Here is a 24,744-nt window from a genome sequence, read left to right as displayed (position 1 = left end):
CGGCTGTCATTACGGACACTTCCAAAATCTGATACCTAAGAAAAACTGCAGGTTAGATTTCACATTAAGGACTCGTACTTAACAGTTCTGTTTCTCTTACCTCTATCTTTTTTGGCGCGGTGCTTAGCATTCATTTAGTCAATTTAGAGAAATATTAGCCGGGGATGGCAATTAAACTCCTAGTCACTCTGCCTTTTTATTTTTAAGCAAAGGCGGCTGTTTGCAGGTTTTATGTGTGTATCCAATTCGGTGTCATGCTAGGTAACACCCAGTCCTAAGTATTTTTTAAAAAAATGGAAGGGATTCCAGGATTGATTCTCTGCCAATTAGTAATTGGCATCTAAATTTAATTTGTGTTTATGAAACTGATTACTATTAAAAAAAGAACAGACACTGTTTTTCTTTCTTTTGGTAATCCTGTGACCAAAGTGCAAAACAATGCAGAAGGAGATTTATAAAAGTATCTAGTAATATATATGTTTGCATTGCACAGATCCAATTTAGGTAGGGCTATCTAAAAGACAGAGAGTATTTTAGATAATTGATATATAAACATTTTAAATAATGAAGTTTAGTTTTCATTAAAATAATAAGAAATGAATCCTTATTGGTTTTAATTTAAACTCTAATTTGCACATGTAAAATAACAACAATATAAGCAGACAATTCAGAATTACATAAAAATTTACTGAGAAGTGTATTTTCACCATATACTGTTATAAGTAAAGCATATTATCTGATTTTTCTCAATTAGACATGATCTTTCACTGTATTGATCTAATTATAATCTTTTGTTTTATGATCTAGCTATATCTTAACATCAGTTTCCAAACACAGATTAATAGTGGTTTTGTAGTATGTTGAACATTTTTATCTGATTTCTTAACTCAGCTTCTCAGTGACCATGTAAATTCAAACTCTTAAAATCACTGTAGAGTTTCCACTTTTTTCCTGCTGCCCAGTGCTGCAGAATGCAGATCTGTACATACCTATAACTGACATACTAATGATATCAAGTAAACAGAAATTACAAACAGACAGTCCCCCCCCCCACATTCTTTCAGTATTTTTTAGTCTTTATTTCTATCTGGGCTACATTTAAAACAAATAAAAAAAAAAAACTTTCCCTTTTTTTTTCTTTTTGTAAATGATGGTGTTCAAGTTACCACGTTTTTGAACTAATTCCAGTATCTTAAAAGGAAAATTCAAGGTGAAAATGTTATTGTTAGTTTCAACTTATATAACTGTTTCAGATGTTATGTGCATTGTTAGAATAATTTAAAACAATCCAAAAGAGAAAACATTTTAACATTTATTTTTCTATTCTGTTCAGTTAAGTCTTATGCTTAGAGGACTGTTTTATGTAGTAGTGTCTTAGAACACATTACTATTCTTTTGCAATAGAAATGTTCCGATATGAGTGACTAAGAGATCATAAACAAAATTGTAGATCAGGTTCCCGCCATCACTGAGTTCCTTGTTACTCATACTACGGTTCTCAGTGAAAATGTATTGTGTATGGCCACTTGAAATGCAGGAAGACAGTGTCCTATTGCATATTTTCAGCCTCTGCTACAAGCTTTAAAAGCTCCTGTTTTGTTCAACTCTGGTGTACCCTAGTTTTACTTTATGTATCAGAATTTAGTTGAGGGGGTAAAAATAATACACTTTTTACAAGAGTTAATTATATTTGATTGCGTTCATTCTATTTTTCAGGTAATAAAATGTAAACTACTTTGTTCTGTTTTAATATGAAATTCAATCCGGGGGGGGGAAATCCCCAAAGTTGCATTGACATGTTGTAGCAAACAAATATTAATTATTTGTTATCTTTTTCTCTTTTGAAAGTGAGGATTTTATGAACTTTCAGTAAAGTGAGTCCCCCTTTTTATAAAGGATAGTTTATTCAATGTACTCCTACTTCGCAGCTGCTGATCATATTTCACAGAGCTGTTAAAGCACTTAAAACCTAAAATTAGGTACTGTCTAGTAGTAAATATTTCCAATCACTCTTTGAAGAAATAAATACAAATATGTGCTTTCAGAATATGACATTCTGAAGTCTGTAATGATACAACAAAAGCAATCATGCTTTGTGTGTATTAAAAATAATATGTTTACAGCTTAAACCATACATAAAGTGTGTTTTTAATTTTCTTGATGTCTTCTGAACTATCACCATATAACAAATCTTAAACTAATTGTGTTTGAAACCATAATGAGGTATTCGGTTACAGCAAACAATGCTTGAACACAATGTACCAAGAGGCATCAAATGAATTTCTAACATACCTGCGTATCTGCTTATTATTTCTTACTGTGGTTAGAAGTGACATGTATCTTCAGTTGCTTGTTGACATTTAAGTTTTTATAGAGCATTTAATTACGAAGTATAACACTTTTTGATCCATGTCTGTGGATTAGCTCTGTTTTATATAACAGTATTTAATTCTTATTTTTTGCTCTTGTCTTTTGATATGCTTTTTTCATTTACAACATGGAGACAAGCTCACTTATCCGTTCATGACGTAGTTTGGATTCTCAAAAAGAATGTAGAACCAGACAGAAAAAAGCAATGATTTGCTGATAGTTGTCAAGTATTTTTAAAGCTTTATAAAAGTCTAGCTATAAACCAGGTTTAGTAGCAGTCCCACGCCTACTAAAATGCCTTATGATGATACTCTAGGTTTTACTGCATAGTTTAATATTCCCTGTGATTTCTGGCCATTTCAGAATATGCGTTTTTGTGACTGCAGCAGCAACTTAACTTCAATTAATAAAATTCTTTAAAAAATTATGCAACAGAAGAGCAGCTCTGATACCATGTGAATTAGAGAGAATACTTAGCGTTGTGATTGTTTTCACAAGCGTGTAAACAAATGTAATAGGATTTTTTATTTTTTAGTTTTAGATATTGTATAAATGTGAGTCCAACTGTAACCTTTCCTGTCATTGAAAAGTGCTAATTGATCTTGTGGGCCCTGACATAATAATACAGTTTGATATTTGACACCATTCAGCTTTTGCTATAGTCCTTTAATCGCCCCTGAGATTTCAGGACGTGGTTTTGCTGAAGACCTAAAACTATTACCCTTTTTGAAATTGAATAAAAACGGTTTTAAAAAGTAAAATGTGCATGTGTGTTTTCTTCCTTTTGAAGTCAATGGAAGTTTTGCATACCAAAACACTGAATTTTACCATTTAATTAGACTTTATAGTCTGTGGTTTAAAAAAAGTGTAACTTGTATTTACACATTTTATGATGGTGACATTTTTGGTATTAAGATGTAGAAATAGGCTCTTGGGATTGAGAGAGAGATTTTTGGCAGTGTCTATATATCTGTCTGAATAGCAGATTAAATCAGAAGTGCTTAAAGAAACCTGGGTCCCTCATGCTTATCCTAGCAATGTGAAAACTCAAATCTTTAGTGAGTGTAAAGTTAATTTTAGTTGGAGAGCATGTTTATAATAGGACTAAAATGCAAATATTAAATAGGCTCTATATTGCAGAAAGAATTTATCTGGGACATCCATAGGAGGGGCCCCAATCTGAAATAGTAATTAGGCTCAACATTTGAGAACTGTTCTGGAGAACATGTTCTACCTTTTGCTTAAATATTAAACATTTGTTTTTTCTTAATTCTGTATTAAAATACACTGTGTAGAAATGTCTAATCTCGTCAGTGAGTGATCGTGCTGAGAGTTTTATATATACTAGCTGTCACATTTTTCAGCAAAATGACCACTGCTAATGGTAGGCTCAAAAATGCAAACTATAAGTACTTCATTTTCAGACTTGTCACAGTTTTGTATGACAAGCAATGAATTCCATAAGAACTTTCAGTGCTGTGCTGAGCAAGGTCAGTGCAACTTTTCTGTTGAAGTTCCTATTCCCTAGAAAAAGGAGGAAAATCATTGTGATTCCATACTGGACAGCTGTTTCTAGAAGTACAATAGAATAAGCAGGTGTATGGGAAAATCGTGGTTGTAGCTTTACTATCACATCTCAATCAATTAGTCTGTACACCAATGGCAGTACTGTAGCTCTGTTTTGATTGCCTTGTATTGTCTCCAAGCTATACATTTTTTAATTTATCTCCCTTGTTCATTAAAAAGACCTGTCTTTAGACATTCACCTGCAAAATACCTGCAGATAGGTGTAATTTCATATCTGTAATTGTCAACTTTTTTATTTGAAAGCAAGTACATTTTAAATTGATATGACAATGTAATGTTCATAATATTACTCGGATACTAACCTGACATGACCCGTGTACATTGACTTTGTCAGCAATGTAAAGAATTACTGCAGCCTTTTTTAAATTGGGCTGAAGCAGTGAGTAAGTATTCTGTTGTTGACACATCTATAATTAAACCATAAAAATTTGCACTGACATATCAGTAAGGATCTGACTTAGAACACAAAAGAATAGAAATAGAGAGTTAAGCTTTGAAACTTTGAACAGAATTTTGCTTAGTTATGTGCATACACTCTATTGAAATCAATGCCTTTGCAAGGATGTAACTGGAAATTTGTTTTGACTAGATCTTCAGCTGGTGTAAATCAGTATAGCTATGCTGAAATCAGTGGAACTACTTGTCTTTATACTAGTTGAGGATCAGACCACCTATCTTTAACCCAGTCTCTTATGCTTAAGATACTATAGTACACGTTGAGTGTGAGGTTACATTCACAGTTCGGAGATTCTTGCACTCACTAGATAGAACAAAGTGAATTAAAGATGAAGTTACAGTCAGACCTTAGCATCTTCGTCCTTGTAGGGGCTTTTCGGACTTGTGCAGGAATATTTTATTTTTAATAATTGTTTTAACAAGTATGAAAGTGATAACTGAGCTGATTACATCTCTGGAGCATTGGCTTCATGATACATAGTGTATCAACAGGCTCTTTTAATTTGCTTTAGGTTATTTTGATACTTCATGAAAGTGAGAAATTATAGAAACAAGCATGGACAAATTATAGGCAAATCTCCTTGTCAAGTTCAGTCACATTTCAAACCCAATCTGCTACAGGAGTCTGGGTCCTCTCAAATGTAGCAAATAATACTTGTGCTAAAACCTGCAGTGGTTTTGTGAACTGGATAACTTTTTTTTATTAGATTAGATCCACAAATTCACTTTCGGTTTTCACCCAAATAAGATTTGGCTCCTCAGTAGGTTTCTAGAAGTGAATGGTAGGCAGTACAAAGGACTAGGACAGGGCCACTTAATATTTTACATTCATGTGATAAAAGGAACAGATTGACCATCATACTAATCTGGTTCATTTAGTCTCTTCTGCTTCTCGGCCAGAAGATTGTATTCAAATGTCATGCTAGGAGTTGGCCTTATTGCTGTCTCTGACAGTTGACATCAATAATATTGGATGTGACTGCTATGAAAATGCTAATGCCGTTCAGATAAATTGTCCAACTGAAGCGTCTCCTGCTAATTTCTGGTCACTGTTTAGAACTCGTTTTCACATAAACTATTTTATACTTTCAGTATGTGCTATTATTTCTCTAGGGGGCTAGTTGGTACAGTGATCAAATTTTGTCTTGGGCCACAAGTGAGATTGACTTTGGAATGCTCTATGTAATCCCTAATAGGTACTTAAAACTACCCTGTAGTTTTGGCTTACTTAGAAACCTAAACTCAAGAAATCACAATTAGTGAGCAGGTATCAGAGCTGCTTTAGATTCAGGAGTAACTTGCATTGGGAGAGTCTTGTATGGCGTGTTCTGGAGGTGACTGTTCTGGGAAGTTCTGACATGGCTTTTTTTTTTTTTTTTTTAAGGTGACTGACCTTTTTGGAGGTGATTGTTTTGGCATTAATCCAGAGCTTTTTTTCTGGTGGAATGTATCGTAATGGAGTTTTGGCACCTTTTTTCTGTTAGAACATAAGAAAATTTTTCACTGCTGGTCCCACAGCAGGGTGGGGACTGGGGCAGGAGCCCCCGCCAGTCTTGCGGCAACGAGGGGACTGGGGCAATAAAACTGAACACCCTAACCCCTCTGAGGAATCACCAGACTTGAGTTCCGGCACTCTTTTCCTAGACGATCTACATTTTCTAGTTGGTCTCAGTGGGAGTAGCTGTGTTTAATCTGTATGTATGCAAAAAAAAAAAAAAAAAAGCAGGGGGCAAGCAGTCCTGTAGCACCTTAAAGATTAACAGTTTTATTAGGCAATTAGCTTTTATGGGAAAGCTGTTCTCTAGAATCTAAAGAAGTAAGATCTTTCCCGCCTAAGCTCATTACCTAATATATAAAATAGTCTTTAAGGTGCTAAAGGAAAGTTAACAAACAATATTATTCATTAGCTAATGAGCTTTTGTGGGAAAGACCCACTTCTTCAGATTCTGGAGCACAGCCTTCCCACGAAAGCTCATTACATAATAAAATCGTTAGTCTTTAAGGTGCTACAAGACTGCTTGCTTTGTTTTCTGTATGGTTCACTTTTGTTTCAAACTTCTTATGAGGAAAAGGCAAAGCAGAATTTTATTGGACAAAAACTTGATCACCAAATCTTATAGCAACAGCTACTAATTGGGTTTTTACTTCTACCCCTGTGGAATGATGATAAACCATTTCTGAAAAGTGACTATTTCTCACCTGTCTCCATAGAAAAATGTTTAATTTATGGCAGCTATGTCTTGTCAGTTTCTACATTCACAAAATATTAACTTGTTTTGTTTGCAAATAGCACAGTACATCACATCTTTATTTTTTTTTTCAGTGCAATTGGAAACTTTCTCATGTGGGAAAAATGTAGTTGTCTATCACATGCCATTTTAGATTAAATCTACAAGAGGCACAAAATGGTGTCGTGTATTTTAATGCCATTTTTCCAAACTGTTGCCTGACATATCTAATTTGAATATTTGTGACTTTGTATGAGGGAGTCTTTGAAGAGTGGTGACTTCTTTAAACTTAGATCTGAATTTTTCTTTCCAGTACACTTCCAATATGTTGTGTAGCAGTGCATCTAGTTTTTGTAGTTACAGTATATTGCATACTTAGTGTCCTTCTGTGATTTCAAATTCACCAGCAGTGTGATAGATACATTATCCTAAGACTTCCATACCACTTAAGTTCTGCTTAGGGACTGCTTGCAGGATCATAGAATCATAGGGCTGGAAGGGACCTCAGGATCAGCTTCTGCGATGAAAGTGACCACCGAGTGGGTCCAGTATACTAACTTTGTGCTGGAGATGGGGACCCTGAGCCATGGGAAGCCTTGATTGGAGAGGGATTTTCCTGGATTCAGACTGGCCTCAACATTCTCTCCCTCCTGCCCTTACCTCTCCCACATAAGTGCAGCAGAATAGCTGTAGCCATTACTTCTGTTCATATGACAGCTGAAGTAGAGCTGCTGGAAAACTCTGCTGTCCAGTTGGGTAGACCCTAAATATAGTATTCCAGTTTTAAAGAGAGGAGTGGATTTCACCTGTTGAATCTAAACCAATCTTCATGGTGTCTGGTTGGGTTAATTGCTCTCACAAAGTATATCTTTTGACTACAGATTTATGCAAAGGCCACGTTACACAACTGAGAACCAGGCCTCAAATGTACCAGTTTCAGAATGAGTGTGTTTTTGTGCATTGGGGAGAAGAGGAGAAACCTTTTGAAAAACTCAATATAAAGCTAAGTGAAGGCTACTGTATGCTTTCTGTGTCAAAGATCCATGATGAAGACAATGTTCAATGTCTAACATTCTAATTATTTATTAATATTTCTATAAAAAACTTACGAATTTCCATTAGTTGGCACTCAAACCATGGTTGGTTTTATTTGTTATCTCTGATGCTTCCAGATTAATTCAATTCCAATCTTGAGGCTACTGCAATATAAATGACAAATACTTTTCCATTTTTCCTCAGTTTCACTAAGAAACTGCCTCTATACGCAAATTTCTAGTTCTAAAACTGGTTTTGTACACAGCTTTTTCCATGATTTATTTTTCAGTACTTCATTGGAAATAAAGGTTCTCCATTCTTTGATCCTCAATTTCAGGGATGCTGGCAGCTTGTACTCTTATTTATTTTCTTTAAAGTTTAGTACGTGTAAACCTGAGTACTGCTGGTTGCTGTGGCATTAGAGTTACATTTTCATATTTCAGAATGTTTTCTTCTCTCCTGATCTGCTTAAAGACCTGCACAAGCAACAATGGAAACTGACTATACAGGGAAAAGAGTGAAACTGACTGACTGCAAACAAAATGCTGTCAAATGATCAGTGTAAACACGTTAAGAAAAGCAGAGATTTTTCTTGAAACACTTTCATTTCTAATAATCTTGGGTGTTACTTTTAACAATAGTTAAAAATGTTCATCCAAATCAGGATATTATTTTTTGAATACCATATTAAAATTGTAGTGTACCTCTTGGAACAAATGGAACGTATACATGGCATACTGATAGACTTGAATGTAAATGGTGACTTCAGGTTAGCCTATACAGGTTTGCTTTTGTTTAGTGTTCATATCTATATTTTAGTTCCACAAGAGTTCCAATATGATATATTAAGGCTGTTCTACACTACCTCCCTACTTCAAAGGGAGAATGGTAAGTAGGGTGTTGGGAGATTAACAACGAAGTGCTGCACTGCATATGCAGCACTTCATTTATAAGCTAATTCTTCCCCACGGCAACTTCGAAGTACCGGTGGGTTAGCCGCAGCTACACAAGAGCCTGCACTTCGAAATTTAACACTTCAAAATGCCTGAGCAGCTTTGAAGTCCCTTTACTTCAGGAGTAAAGGGACTTAAAAGTTGCCCAGGCACTTTGGAGTACCGGCGGGTAAGGGGTAAGCTGAGGCTACACATGAAGTGTCTGCGTGACTTTGAAGTCCCTTTACTCCTTAAAATTTTGAGGAGTAAAGGGACTTCAAAGTTGTCCAGGCACTTTGAAGTACGAGCAGATTAGCAGTGGCTACATGCAAGCTGGCACTTCGAAGATTAACACTTGGAAGTTGCTGTGGGGGAGAATTTGCTGCGCTGCATATTCAGCACTTCATTAATCTCCTGACGCCCTACTTACCTTCCTCCCTTCGAAGTAGGGAGGTACTGTAGACACAGCCTAAGAGTTCTTGTCCTAGAAATAACTAATCATAACTGACCATTATGCAATCTGTTACACATCTAAAGTACTATTTTTTTGTTTTGTTTTTAATTTAAAACCTTTTGAGGGGGGGGAACCATAGAAATGGGTGATTCTTTAAGTATCCGGGGCATCCAGTGGCTAAAGTGGTTCTTCTCTAAGGGGCCTTTTTAAGAAGAAGAAAAATATTTCCCGTAGTCATTTGTTTGGTGTTCGCTGAAAAAAAAAATTCAGAAAATGCTTCAGAAAGTCTCTTTAAAATAGTTTGGAAAAGCAAAACCAAACCACTGACCCATAAGTCCAAAAATAACATGCAATTAATGTTTCTAATAGAGTTCTTAAAGTCTGTGTGCCTTTTTGCTTCTCTGCATTGTTTATCCTGAAATGGAGTACATGTGTTGTGCGTCGATATAGAATAATATGCTCTACCACATCTATATACTTGTAAATTAACTTTTCTTTCTTTTTATGGGGGACAATGAGATTATAGGAGAGATTTGGTTGCAAGAAGTCTGGAAGAACTATTTGTGAGCTGTGCGCTGCCTTTTTTTTTTTTTCTTGTTTTTAAATAAAATGGCCAGATCGTCTTGTGGATAGTTTGGTCTGCAGTGAGTCAGGAGGAAATAAGTGTAGCTTCTATATTCTGTTTACCTAAATAGAAACCAAGAGGGGCCTCCTCTCATCAGTGCTTGAGGTGTTCCTAGAACTATGCTAATTTCTGTTGACATTCTTAGCCATTGAAGAGTAATTTTATGGTTGACAATTCAGTGCTCTCCTTCTTAAAACTACTTCATGTTGTTTGCTAAAGCTGGAAAGGTAAAATCACTTTTTTTACTGACCTATATGTACTGTCTCTCCATGTACTGGTTTTCCTCAAGAGAGCAGTATGTACCTATGTCATTGGTACTTCTGGTTATAGCGTAAAGTAGCATTATGTTATCCAACTGTCCAGTTTCTACTTCTAGAATTTAGACATGATAATTAACTATTATGTTTTTGTTTCCACAAAATCCTTTTCAGTCATGAAATATACTTTACAATTGTATGGAATAAATACAACCTGTTATATTTAAGCAATTCCTCTCCTTCTAGTCAAGTTTAGAAAAAGGAATAAAAATAAAGAAAAAAATATTGCTGAGCAGAATTTAAAATAAATACATACAGTGGGAGGGGGAGGAAGAGGGAATGATTGTAAATAGAAAGAGATTGTGTTGTTTCTTTTTTATGTACTTACAACCCAAAACCTGTAGCTCCAGTGGACTAGCTTATCTCTATTATATTCTCTGCTTTGCATTATGTTCTGCTTTATCATATTCAGCAGTAGTGCCAGGACCCTACAAGTCTGTATCCTGTAAGACGTTGGCTTCAGCCGTTAGCATGGGCCTTGAAGTCTTTGAATTTTGGCATAGATAAACTTATTTAACTCATAAGTTTTTTGGGGATCCGGAAGTAGAATGTATGGGGGAATTTTGTCCATAATGACGTTAGCCAACCATAGAAAAATGTGAAGTAACCCCACCTTCTGGAAGGTTTTGGAAAGAACATCTGATCACAAGAGTGCAGTATCAATGAATTGAGGTTTATGATGATGGAGTGAAATCATAATCATAAATATAACGATCTGTAGAAAAAGGCATCATAACCTTGGTAAGGGAGGAAATTTTAAAAAAGAAGAGAGAAGCTGGGAATGTTAGTGGTTAACCGGTAAGTCTCACCCTTAGATGGATGAGGCTTACTGATTTGTGGTTAACAAGTGGGGGCTGGAACAGGCCTCACCTTCCATGGGCAGGAGACTGCTTCAGCCCTGCTGGGCCTGAGTGGGCCCTGATCTGCAGTGGGCCCATCCCAGGAGCACCGTGGGTGGGGGTGTTCCATCCTGTCTGGTGACAGCCCAGCTGTTACCCTCTTTGATCAGTTATCTCATTACACTTAAGGTTTAACCAGTTAACTAATTAAACATGAGTTCACACCCCTAAGAGAAGTCCCCTATTGAGTGTACGTTGGACATGTCAATGTAAGGGTAACATATAAAATTGGCACCCCACAGCTGTAGAAGTGGAGAGGTCCATGGGAGAGGGCCAGAATAATGGCCACTGGTGAAGATGAGAAGGTGATGAGTAATACAATGGCTAACATTTCAGGTTGTTCTGCAAGGGATGATGTGATTTCAGGTGTGGTGTTTTTTTGGTAGTGTATCTCGCATCTGAGCCTGAGGCTACACTATGTTCCGCTTTTGGAAGGGGAAAGCAAATGTGGTTTGTCAGAAATGCAGATGACACTGATTTACATATCACATGCCTCATTTGCATAATGACGGCCACTCACTGTTCCAAAAGTGCTGTTTTCGGGGGAGGAAAAACCAAGCAGGGTAGATGGGGTTCATTCAAAAGGAAACCCTGCTTTTGAAAGCACCCTTCATCCTCGTATTTTTTTTAGGAAGAAGGGTTCTTTCAAAAACGGGGTTTGTTTTGAATGAACCCCATCTACACTGCTTGTTTTTGTTCCCCTAAAACAACACTCCTAGAACAGCAAGTGGCTGCCATTATGCAAAGGGGAATGTGGTGTAGTCACAGCCTGAGGATATGTCTGCACGGCAGCCTTATTTCAAAATAAGCTATTCCAGAAGAGCTTATGGCAAAATAATGCTGCGACACGCAAAAATGCATTTTAAAATAGAACTTAGCTATTTGAATTAGTTTCTACACACACACAGCCTATTTTGAAATAGTCATTGGTCATGCTATGGGTTATTTCAAAATAGGCTTTATTCCCTGTCTTATTAGCACCTTTTTTGAAATAGGCACTATTCCACATAGGCTGTGTCTACACTAGCCCAAAACTTCGAACTGGCCACGCAAGTGGCCATTTCGGAGATTACTAATGAAGCGCTGAAATACATATTCAGTGCCTCATTAGCATGTGAGCGGCCACGGCACTTCGAAATTGCCATGGCTCGCTGCAAGCCGTGGCAATTTCGAATTGCCATGGCCGCTCACATGCTAATGAGATGCTGAATATGTATTTCAGTGCTTCATTAGTAATCTTTGAAATGGCCAGTTTGGAGTTTTGGGCTAGTGTAGACATAGCCATAGACTGAGGTTTACCTATTTTGAAATAGGGGTTGTGTTGTGTAAACGCTAGGATAGTTCTTTTGAAATAACTTTGCATAGACCCATCTAGAGTTAGTGTCTATGACTTACTAAAGTATTTATGTTTATGTTGAAGAGTTCATATACAGTAAACCCTCAACATACACGACTTCAAGTTGCATGTAACTCGCTTTAACGTGAGTTAAGCACAGCTTGACGCTCCTCTGCAGCCCTGTCTCCCTGCCTTCTCTCACCTGCACAGCTGTCAACCTGACAGCTGCCTCACTGATGGAAGACAGGGTGAAGCAGCCAGGAAACTGACCAGCCGTGGCAGGCCGGTCAGTTCCCTGGGTCTGCAAGTGGAGGGGAACCCAGTGGCAGCCTGGTTCCCATCTCTCCCTATCTCTGATCTGTGCAAAAATTCGGGTTCTGCGGGGGGTTACAGGAACACAACCCCTGCATGACTCGAGGGTTTACTGTAGTGTGAGTGTTACACTTGTGCACATCGAGATTCCTAGCTAATACTAGGTCTGATCTTGGGAATTCTTATGCCTAATCTGAGGATGCTGTTACATTGCTCAGAATTACTCCTCCTATCCCTGCTCTGAACATGAAATCATTGGGAACTCTGAGAAAGCAAAGCAGGGCTTTCCAGCCCCTTCAAATATTCTTTTACTAAGAAATTATTATGATGGAACAGCATTTTTTAATTTAATCAAATACTGTTCATTGCACTCGAGTACAGGATCAGTGGCTAATGGAATCAAAAGTTTTAGTCTGATTCATGTACTTCTCATAGATATTTTCTTAACACCAGGGTATAAGTTAGCTGTATTAGAGTGAAAAGAAGAAAAGACAACAGGTCTTGTGTTTTAGCACTTTATTTACCTAAGTTATTCTGGAAGCAGTTTGAGTCTGGAGCAGGCTGGAAATGAAATGGCTGATACCCCCAAGTGGCTTACAAGAAGTGCAGCCCCCAAGGTTTATCATCAATTGAATCATTTCCCATCGATCTAGTTATTTCCTTCTAACTCTTACCTTTATGCTGAATAGAAGAGTGCAGTCACTGTTACTGGAGAGATCACAGTCTTGCTGTCTTCTAAGCCTTTTTTTTTTTTTTTTTTTTAAAAATCAGCTGTATTACTCACAAGCAATTCAAGCGAGTTTTTCTTTTTTATTGTTCTTAACTTATGTGCATAACTAGGAAGAAACACGTGTTTCTGCTCTAGATCCAGTTCTGGAAGTTACAGCTTTAAACCTGATGAAGTGTTTTACGCATCAAGATGATAAATGCATTTGTTGATCAGGAAAGCAAGAACCCTCCTAATTAAGACACGCCTTGAAAAGAGAAAAATTTTTATCTGGAAGCATAAAACACTTCATCAGCTTTAAAGGCACATCTGCGAGGACTAGATCAAGAACAGAAACAGATTTTTTTTTTTTTTTCTTTTTAGGGGCTTGTCTGTGAGTTTGACTAGTAACAGTTGCAAAAAAATAGGTGAAAACCATTAAAACACTTGCAGTGTAAGAGGATCGCAGTACTATCTTTCTGTTTTTAAATACGGTTCTCTTCTTAGGATAAACTACATGATTGAATTGGTACTGTAGATTATTGGCTCATAAAACAGCACAAGGTTGCTATTATCCCTTAATTTTATACCTTTGTAGGGGACTAATGCAAGTCTTATTTGAATCAGTTTTTTCTACCTCTTTCTGAATCTAACAGGTTTTTTTTTCTCCTCCTTAAAAGTTAATTCTACAATGTAGTCGGTATAGCCACCATTCTGAATGAGGAGGGGAAGTGGTATGGACTGATTTATGAACATTAATAAAACAAAAACAATGGTATTCGGAGATAGGGAAATAGGAAGGAAGGAAAATCAGTGTAGATGAGATTGAACTAGAGACTGTACAGAAGTTCACATATCTGGGGAGCAACCTAACATATGATCTAGACTGTAAGAAGGAAATTGCAAGTAGAATAGCGAAAGCAAGCGTGAGTTTGAAGGTGATGGACAAGATCTGGAAAAGCAAAGTGATTAGCTTAGGAACAAAGCTGAGCATCATGAAAACGTGTATTCAGCAGCATGTTGTACAGATGTGAGACATGAGTGATAACGGAAGATCTGAAGAGGAGAGTATTGGCATTCGAGAGGAGCTGTTATAGAAAGATCCTGAGAATATGATGAATGCAGAAGGTCACCAGCAAGGAATTATATAGGAAGATAGAGCCGAAAGAGAGCCTACTGCATAAGGTTGTACATTGCAAGTTACAGCTATTTGGGCATATTTGCAGAATGAATGACAAACGAAAACTCAAGACCCTGGTATTTGGCATAATGGACAGTTGGAATAGGAGAGGCAGACCCCACAGAGAATGGGTAGATGATACAGTAGATTTGTGTGGAGCTAGTCTACAGAAACTAAGCCACTCTGCCCTGGACAGGGAAGGATGGAAGGAAATAGTGAGGGAGGCATCAGACATCTGATTGGTGCTGAGCCCATGGTTGTTGATGATGACGATGATAAAATCGTATAAAGAAAATGTGTTTTTGGTTACAATGATTGCTTTAACTTGGTATGAAATGTGACGACATTTGAGCTTTTAAAAGATTGAGTACAGTATTAGGATATTTAAGTATTAAGTCAGAAATTACTTAATCATAACAGTTCAGTTGAATTTGGAGATACCATAAAGATAAGCCATACAGTGCTTACAGTACCATTGTACATTTGTGCAAAATTAGAACAGGTCTGAGGTTTTTTTATTAATATCATGTATATGCAGTATAACACATTTTACACAAGTGACCTCTAATTATACAATCCTGTGCTATTATTTCACTTATATATCATTTGGTAGAGACCTGTTAATTAGTTAAGTTCTGTGAGTTGGCAATATTTATTTACTGGTGGTGTCAACGTGGACATAATTAATGTATTTTTTGGAAGCAGGTATGCAGATTTTTTGGGTGAAATTCTAACTGCACTTAAGCTAATGGCACTGAGGAGCAGGATGTGTATATTTTATTTATTTAAAATATCAATAAACTTTTCTGTTTTCTTTCAATAAAAGGTGTGCTAGCTTTTGCAGTGACTTCAACAGGGTTTGGATCAGCACTTGAAGATGTGCAAAGGGGAGACTGCTAGTTTTAGGTATTGTGGAAATGCCAATCATGGTTCCATATTTAAGAGTGAGCTGAGTTTTCCACTTCAAGCAGAGATTCAATTACTTTGTTAACATGAAGTGTTTTTTTTTTTGAGTGCAGAATTAACTTTTGAAGTCTTCAAGTAATTGATTCTGTGTGTGGTGCAGTACAGGGGGCTGATCTAGAAGGTAAGAAGGGAGGGAAATTGAGAGAGATGCAAGAGGCTAGTGGCCTTTGAAGCCTGCATGCATAGGAGACTGTGGAGGGCAGGAGGTAGTCAGATAGAACTCCAGCTGCTTTTGGTTCCCTGTTGATGTAAATGCAGCTCAGCTGGCAAGTGTGTTCGAGCTGCTTTGTGCTGGTCCATAAGAATGGCCATACTTGGTCAGACCAAAGGTCCATCTAGCCCAGTATCCTGTCTGCCGACAGTAGCCAATGCCAGGTGCCCCAGAGGAGGTGAACTGAAGACAATGATCAAGCGATTTGTCTCCTGCCATCCATCTCCCGCCTTTGACAAAAGGCTAGGCACCATACCCTTACCCCTTGCTAATAGCCATCTATGGACCTAACCTCCAAATATTTATCAAGCTCTTTTTTAAAATCTGTTAGAGTCCTGGCCTTCGCAGCATCCTCTGGTAAGGAGTTCCACAGGTTGACTGTGCGCTGTGTGAAGAAAAACTTTCTTTTATTAGTTTTGAACCTGCTACCCATTAATTTCATTTGGTGTCCTCTAGTTCTTACATTATGGGAACAAGTAAATAATTTTTCTGTATTCACTTTCTCCACACCATTCATGATTTTATATACCTCTATCATATCGCCCCTCAGTCTCTTCTTTTCTAGACTGAAAAGTTCCAGTCTCTCTAGCCTCTCCTCATATGGGACCCGTTCCAAACCCATAATCATTTTAGTTGCCCTTTTCTGAACATTTTCTGACACCAATATATCTTTTTTGAGGTGAGGAGACCACATCTGCACGCAGTACTCAAGATGTGGGCGTACCATATTTTTATATAGGTGAAGTAAGATATTCTTCGTCTTATTTCCTATCCCTTTTGTAATTATTCCTAACATCCTATTTGCTTTACTGACTGCCGCTGCACACTGCGTGGATGTTTTCAGGGAACTATCCACTATAATTCCAAGATCCCTTTCCTGATCTGTTGTAGCTAAATTAGCCCCCATCATATTGTATGTATAATTGGGGTTATTTTTCCCAGTGTGCATTACCTTACACTTACCCACATTAAATTTGATTTGCCATTTTGCTGCCCAATCACTCAGTTTGCTGAGATCTTTTTGAAGTTCTTCACAGTCTGCTTTGGTTTTGACTATCCTGAACAGTTTAGTGTCATCTGCAAACTTTGCCACCTTACTGCTTACCCCTTCTCTAGATCATTGACGAATAAGCTGAACAAGATTGGTCCCAGGACTGACCCTTGGGGAATGCCACTAGTTACCCCCTTCCATTGTGAGAATTTACCATTTATTCCTACCCTTTGTTTCCTATCTTTTAACCAGTTCCCAATCCATGAAAAGATCTTTCCTCCTATCCCATGACCACCTAATTTACATAAGAGCCTTTGGTGAGGGACTGTGTCAAAGGCTTTCTGGAAATCTAAAGTAACTGGAGCATAACTGTAAATATTGCCATGGATATTAAAATTTTAAAATCAATCATATGTGTCTTCAAATCATTAGAAATATTATTTGATAACTTTGTCTTTTAGATTTCTGGTTTATTGTTCTATATGAAAATTTTGATTAAACAAACCCAAATAAACAAAAGGCAAAAATGTTAGGTTTGTTTAAATTCATTAAGAATGGATTTCCCTGTTTTTAACGTGTTTGAGTTTCCTGTTTCCTATGGTTTATTTGGGGTTAATTCAACATCCCTGTAATGTATTTTGCCCAAAACTTCTGCTGTGTGTTTTTTCAATCTTAACTCCCTGTTGACATTTTTTGTCTGGTAAAATGGCCATTCTGCACTTTGGATTGTAGTAGTGATTACAACTCTGATGTCTGAACTCATGAAATGTGCGTATTTCGAATTACATCATTTGATACAAGGATGTGGATATAGAGACAACAGATAATTAGTGCAATGCACATCATTTAACATGTAATGGAGGTTTCCTGTTTTAAATCACTTTATTTTATATAATCATAAAGGAATGTAATGGACCTCAAAAAGAGGATATCATTCTGATAATTTATATAATAATCGGTCTCTGCTAGATGCTTAATGCCTATCATTAATGGTTATCTTTAAAAGAGTATTGTGTGATTTTTTTTTTTTTTTTGTTCTGTACATACCATTCTAATATTTTTGCTCAAAGATGAGATTTAAACAGCTGCTTGCAATAAACGTTATCCACTTTTCTACTGCTTTATTATAAGAACTTTTTTTTTTTTTTTTCCTGACAGGAGCTGAAGAATTGTTACTGAAGTGTGTGTTTGTTTGTGTATTTTCAGATAGTTTCCTCTTTCCAAAATGACAGTGAACATGTTGGAAAAACTGGGTTGGAGGAAAAACTGGAGTCAGTGGAATGTTTTTCCCTTGATTTTCAGTTGGGCCAGGATTTCACCCATAATGTTGGTTAATATTAGACATGCTTTAGAAGTAAGACTTAGATCATAATACTCTTTTTTTTGTTTGTTTTTTAATTTAGAAATCCCTATTGTAATTTAAAGGGAAGAAACTTGTGTTGTGGGGGAAAAGAAAAAAGTTACCTCCATGGAAGACTCTCAGGATTTAAATGAACAATCAGTAAGTACAAATTCAGTGATGCTTTATCAAAGAAATTGCCATATGCTGCCTTCAAAAGGATGCTGTCAGAAATTTCACTTTAAGAATGATGTAAGAATTGTATCAATATTAGCTTCTTTGAACAAAAAATACATGGGGGGAGGGGAGGGTGGGAGGGAGTGGGGAGCTTCTGTGAATATAGTTTCAAATCACTTTTTAGGTCAGAGGTGAAATAAGTTTTCTAGTTTCACCTTTATCTTTCCTTGAGCACCACAAAATCACCACACAGTTCAGTAAGGTTTGGCAGAACTGAAACAGTAAGTGTTGATGGATGTAATTGAGGTATATTGTAAGTGTAGTATGTGGAGACCTTGCATAGTGTCTGCTTGCCACTGTCTGGCTCTAATAATTTGGTTAGAATATGCTTTCATTTTGTCTGTACTGTAAATTGACGCTCTCTTACACACACAGCTGTTTCAGTTAGGTGAAGGTCTGACAAATGTTAACGTTAATGAAAAATTACGGCTAATATTCCTCATCTTGCTAGTTATGATGGAGGAAGATCTTGCAAACAGTGGGTCAAATTTTTTAGTTATACTGGCACATTCCTACTGAAATCAGTGATTCCTTTGGTATAAATGAGAGTAGAATTTATGCTAAGTATATAGTTTGCCAGCTTGGGTTCATGAAGGAAGGAGTAGCACTAACTCTGCATTTCACTGTTCCAAAAGATCTAGCAAAATAAAATCATAGCATATTACAAGCACAACAAAAGTGTGAGAATCTGAAAGAATTTGAAATGAAACACTGCATTTAAGGAACAATGGGACCGGTGTGGACAAGGTTTCCCACTATAAGGATAAGAACGCTTATGCCTTAGGCTGCATATTAATCTCCATCCCTACCAAAGACCATTCACTTTGCTAAATAATTGCCAGGTATATGTACAGTAAGGTCTCAGAGTACATGAGGGTTCCATTCCACTCACCCTCGCGTAACCTGGATTTCGCGCCAGTTGGGGTCTAGCTTTTTCCCCGGCAGAACACATGTTCTGCAGCTGGGGAAACTGCAGAAAGGTAAGATCTGGGGTTGGGGAGGGTTAAGCCTGCTGGTGGGTTGGGGCCATGGGAGGTGGGTGAGGGGGATAAGGCTGGGGTGGGTTAGGGCTGCAGGGGGGAGAGGGATGGAGTTAAGCTAGAGCTGTGTGTGGGGTGGTATGTCGGAGCCCTTCTCAGGCGGTGAGCCAGGATGCAGCCGGAGATTGAACCGGAGCCAGAGCTGGGCGCGGGTGGTGGGTGAACTGGGGTGGGGGGTTGTATTGGAACCATGTGTGGGAATTTAAACCGGGACGGAAGGATGGAAATGCGGCCATGTGCGAGAGGTTTGAATTGGAGACACAAGGGCGGGGGGTGTTTAAACTGGGGCAGGGATTGCAGGGTGAACTGGAGCCACGCACGAGGGGTGGTGAGCCAGAGCTGGAGGGGGTGGGGTTGGCAGGTGAGCTAGAGCCACATGTGAATGGTGAGCCGGCAGGGGGGTTGAATTGGGGGTGGGGTGTTGAACTGGAGCTGTGCCTGGGGGGCTGGGAGGGGTTGAACCAGAGCTGTGCGTGGGGGGATTTAAACTGGGGCAGGAGTATGGGAACAAGGCCGCATGCAAGGGGTTTGAATCGGAGCCGTGGGGGGGGGTTAAACTGGGGCATGGGGTGGGGGGAGGGGTGAACCGGAGCCAGAGGTGAGGGTGGCAGGTGAGCCAGAGCCATGTGTGGGTGGTGAGCTGGGAGGGGGTGTTCAATGGGGACCAGGGAGGTTGAGTTGGAGTCGCACCTAAGGGGTGGTGAGCTAGACCCAGCGGCAGGAGTGGGGGGGTGAGCAGGAGCTATGCGCAGGTGGTGAGCGGAGCTGGGGGTGGGGGTGCTGAGCCAAGGCCATGCAGACCCAGTGGGGTTGAGTCAGGGCCGGTGGAGCAAGTTAAGTGCAACTGGAAATCGCGCTGCAGGGTTTACACTAGGAATCGGGGTCAGTTGTGTAAGAGCGGGGTCGCATACTCTGAGTTCGTGTACTCTGAGACCTTACTGTAATACCTCTTCTGAACAAAGCAACATGTGGCTCTGTCATGTCACAAATAACTTCCCAAAAACCATAGAGGGGGCAAACTTCTTGTTCCTTCAGAGGGTGTTCTGTAACCTGGAGATCTATTTCAGGGGGTGGGGCATAGAGCTGTTGATAACTTGGGAGACGAGGATAGGTCAAAGGGGGAAGTTCTGCAGCATCTTCCATTTATCCTGCAGAAATCATCCCATAATATAGTGAATCCCAATATTCATGGTGGTTAGATTTTTTTCATATAATAGTTGAAAGCTGTGTCTTAATTATGAGTAATACTACAGAAGTTAGCCTACCCTAAGCATAATACAAAAAAGGCTGTTCAATATGCATCCACCGGACATTCAATGTTGGAAAAATAATTTAACAAATTACAAGGTGAGGCAAAAGATGAGCTGTGATCTATGGTGTGTGTATATCTAGGCAGCACTTACTGTCATTACACTGTGGTATAATGCTTAATGGCACAGAGAATCATAAATTCAAGGAAGGAGTTACTGTGTTCTTAGCCTGGCTGACATCATATGTGGTGTTTGTTGCTATCACATGCTAATAGGCCCCTCAGAGTTCTGAGTGCTGTCATGCTAAGCCATTACTAGCCAGTGGTAAGAGTCCTCTGCCAGGAAGAGCTTACAGTTTAAATCAGGGGCTCTCAAACTGTGGGTCATCGTTCCTCAAGGGATTGCAAGGTTCCAGCGTGAGGGGTGGAGGGGAAGTGAACTGTTCACCTCCATCCGCAAACTCTTCTGTACCGCCAGCATTTATAGAGTCAACAGTATAAGTGTTTGAGAGCCACTATGTAGACAAGATAGGAAATATTGTTTCTTCATGTGCCTAGAAGTGTTGTCAATTCCACTGACAACACAGGAATAAGGTATGTGCAGGACAGTGGTCCGTTTTAGTGTAGGGTAATGCTGTACTGGTTTTGGGTGGGAATTTGTCATTTGTAACTTTTACTGACAGATGATGATGCCAGTAGTTTTACTTGTAGAAGCTTCCAAAACTTACAGGTGGCTGGTTCTGAGTGACAGGAGGGTAAACAAATCAATTTTAAACCTGTGAACCACTGCATCTGAATTAACACTGTTTTCCTTATGCAACAGTCTCGTCAGGAATTCAAAATGATCAGCTTTAGTCCTGCATTGCTTAGTAGTATATTTCTGAAATGGTTGTCCCTGATCCAACCTTTGGAGACAAAAAAGAGCAAAACAAGGTAAAGGGGGAAAACCAGCTGTGTAAATATATTCACCTGCAAAACAGTTCTTCCAGGTTATGTCAATTTCAACAAGGGCCAGGCTCAATAATTAGGGATTTGTCTAAACATTACAAAACAGAATTGGCTCAGGCCCCAGCATAGTAATCTGGGAAAGCTGAACACCATCCTTAGGCACCTTGGAAGGGCATAGCTACACAACAAAGAAAAACCTGCGGCTGGCCTATGGCAGTGACTTCATGCTTATAGGGCTAGGGCTGTGGGGGCTGTTTCATCGCTGTGCAGAATTCCTTTCTGGCTGGATCCCCTTTTCTGGGACCTCTGGCCTTATGAGGTCTAGAGCAGTGGTTCCCAAACTTTTTGGCATCTTGCCCCCCTTTTGATTTTTGAGAAACCCCCATCTCCCCCCACCTCTTCTTTACCATCGTCCAACCACTCTTTCAACAAAACATTCAATCGGTAATTTAAAATAAACACAAAAACTTGAAATAAGAATGTTGTTTAAAATGAAAAATAAGCACAAATAGTTTTTCTTGGCCCCTTGTGGGTGCCTGGTGCAGCCCCAGCTGGCCAGCTGCCTGAGACCCAAGCTACCTGCCTGCCAGCTGCCCAAGCCCCGTGCTTCTGGGACCAGCCGTCTGCTCCCTGAGCTGCCCTAGCCCTGCAAGCCACCTGCCTGAGCCACTTTAGTCCCACAAAGCCAGGCAGCACCAGACCCCCCGCTCTTATTCCATACCCCTCACCCAAGCGAGGCACCTCCAGCCACCATCTAATCCCATCCTCCTCTTCCTCCACCCCCGCAACCCACACTCACTCATCGTTGCAGGAGGCAGCTAGCACCACGTGCGTCTTTGCTGTCTGTGCGCTTTTTATAGTGGCTGTGCTGGGTCATCTATATAAAATGGCAGGGGCTGAGAGCCAGAAGCAAAGGCTGTCTCTTTCTTCGGGGGAAGGGAATGCTGGGGCTGGGTTGCCTTGTGCCCCCCCCCCCCCCCCCCGGAATTTCTTCAAACTCCCCTAGTTTGGGAAACTATTGTCTAGAGCCTGAGTTGCCAAAGGCTTATACCTCTGTTCAAAAGGCCCTTAACCTGAGTCAGTTGGCACAGGCCAGCTGTAGGTTTTTAATTGCAGTGCAGACATAGTTTAGTATTACAGACAAGCTGACAGAAAGTTGTGTCCTCACTTCTGTCCTAACCCTCTAACTTCTGTTTGGATTTAGTATCACAGCTCAGTTAGGGCATGTTAGGTATAGTTTCTCTGTCCTTTACTCGTTCAGTAACATTTTATTACTCCTGTACTCTGGAGTGAAGTGGATTATTACCTAGAACAGACAAAAATAATCACTTTTCAAAAGCAAATCTGCCTGCTGGTCATTAAAGCATAGCAGTTGTGTCTATGCAAATATGTTCCTGCTGTTGAGGTCCTCCCCCGACCCCCAGTCAGTCGTCGCTTATGTGGGTCTTAAAAACAAAACCAAACCATGAATCACTTACGTATTTATGGATGGAAAAGAATGGTAGATCTACCAGGTTTTCAAAAGTACCTGCCATAAAATAGGAAAGAATCATTCTAAAACAGACAATGCTAAGATTTCCAGGGCCATCATAAGTAAGAGCATCCTTGACTTTTTAGGGAATACAGAGACAAGGTTGGTGAATTAGTGTTATTGAACCAACCTCTGTTGGAGAAGAAGGCAAGTGTTTTGATCTACACAAAGCTCTGCAGATTCGTTGGGGGAAGTGTGTGTGTGTGGGGGCGGGTCATCTGTAGGCTGATTATATTTATTCTGACCTTTTTCATCAAACCCAAAATTATGTAATCTCAGTAATATCTGACTGGGGGTCTGAATGAAAGGTCTTAATTCAGCCTGAACAAGGCAAGGGTGGGATGGTGGTGGAGGAGAAACTGAGCAATAGGTCTGTGATATTTTGGATTAAATCTCATCTAAGCTGTTGACACACCAATCTCTCAAAGTAACTGAAGATGGCGAGGAGAGACCAATAAACAGGCCCACCTAAGATAAAGGGGGTGTGAGAGTCCACCCAGATATTTGGACTTTATGAGTGGAGAGCACCACTGTGCATTGCCCTCCCCACACAAACAATCGTATCACATGGTTGAAGCGGAGCTGGGCTTTCTCACTGGAGATCAGTGTTCCCTGTAAGCTGTGTATGTGGGTGGCAACGCAAGAGAAATTCAGGTGCTGTGGAGCTGATTAGCAAAATGCTCCAGCTGGCAGCAAGAGTTTCTACTAGTGGTGTACATCCTCATATGTCTTGGTGTATATAACAAAATTTATTCTGCGTATGGATGGAAAAACATTAGAGGGAACTTTACTGAGGAGCCTCTTTGAATTCACTCTGCTGAATAGTCCCTTAGATCCATGTCTAGCAACTTAAGACACATTTATTTTCTTTAGCCCTTACATAACTCTTTTTGTGTATTAATTTGCTATCATTAATGTAATGTTGCAGTAGTAGACACTATAGGAATCAGTGTGATTTCCAGGTTCCTTTGTGTCCAAAAAAAAAAAAAATCTGTAGATAGGCTACAAATGTAGCCTTTTGTAGGATTGTAAGGCCACTGACACTGGGATTTTTTGTGGCTCACTTTCTTTTTCAAAACACACCACTAAGCAAATAATGCCCTGGTGAATGGTATCCTTCAAAAAGCCCTTTCCGAATCACACTGACCATGACATAAGTACAGAGGAACTCATGTAGTTGAAGGATTGATTCTGTCATTCCAGATAACTTATAGGTCAAGCCTGCAAAATTTCTAGTTCTATTTTAAAGCTTTAAAGATCCTCCCACCTTTTGTCCCCTTACTAGAGTCTGCTGTTCTTGGTATGCTGCAACCTCTGTTACAGCTACCATTCCGCTTCAAAGAAATGCCATTTCACAATAAAAACAACAGCAGGTCCTTTGACACCTTATAGACTAACATATTTTGGAGCATGGGCTTTCATGGGCAAAGACCCGCTTCATCAGATGCACTCGTGCATCTGACAAAGCAGGTCTTTGCTCTAAAATGTCTGTTAGCCTATAAAGTGCCAAAGGACAACTTGTTGTTTTTAAAGATACAGCCTAACTCAGCTACCCCTCTGATACATTTCGCTACAGATCATGTCAAGCTAGTGTAGGGTGAACCTGTCTTGTCCAGCACCCTTGGGACCTGACTGGTGCCAGGCAAGAGAATTTGTCAGATGATGGGAGGTGGATATTTTCTAGCACATTGTCAACACTTCCATTGCTTACTGGGCTCTTAGAAGACATTTAGGGGTAACTTACAGCTAAATAACAGCACAGAACACTGAGAGCCAGAATGGGTGCTGTAAACAA

The 24,744-nt window shown here is 39.3% G+C and overlaps 1 protein-coding gene across 14 annotated transcripts in view; it reads left to right on the top strand.

Annotated features, from left to right (window-relative positions):
* Nucleotides 1–24,744, top strand: part of EYA4 (EYA transcriptional coactivator and phosphatase 4) — a 236,951-nt gene that overhangs the window by 1,696 nt on the left and 210,511 nt on the right. The window contains exon 2 of one of the 14 annotated variants that reach the window (XM_074990534.1): nt 18,009–18,106. The exons of the other annotated variants lie outside the window; for them this stretch is intronic. Within the exon in view, the coding sequence (XP_074846635.1) occupies nt 18,074–18,106 (33 nt within the window). The 5' untranslated portion in view covers nt 18,009–18,073. The remainder of the gene's footprint in view (nt 1–18,008; nt 18,107–24,744) is intronic. 14 annotated transcript variants of the gene reach the window in all.

The sequence above is a fragment of the Carettochelys insculpta genome, chromosome 3, assembly GCF_033958435.1.
Source record: "Carettochelys insculpta isolate YL-2023 chromosome 3, ASM3395843v1, whole genome shotgun sequence".
Classification (NCBI taxonomy): domain Eukaryota; kingdom Metazoa; phylum Chordata; order Testudines; family Carettochelyidae; genus Carettochelys; species Carettochelys insculpta.
This window is presented reverse-complemented; position numbering and strand designations above follow the sequence as displayed.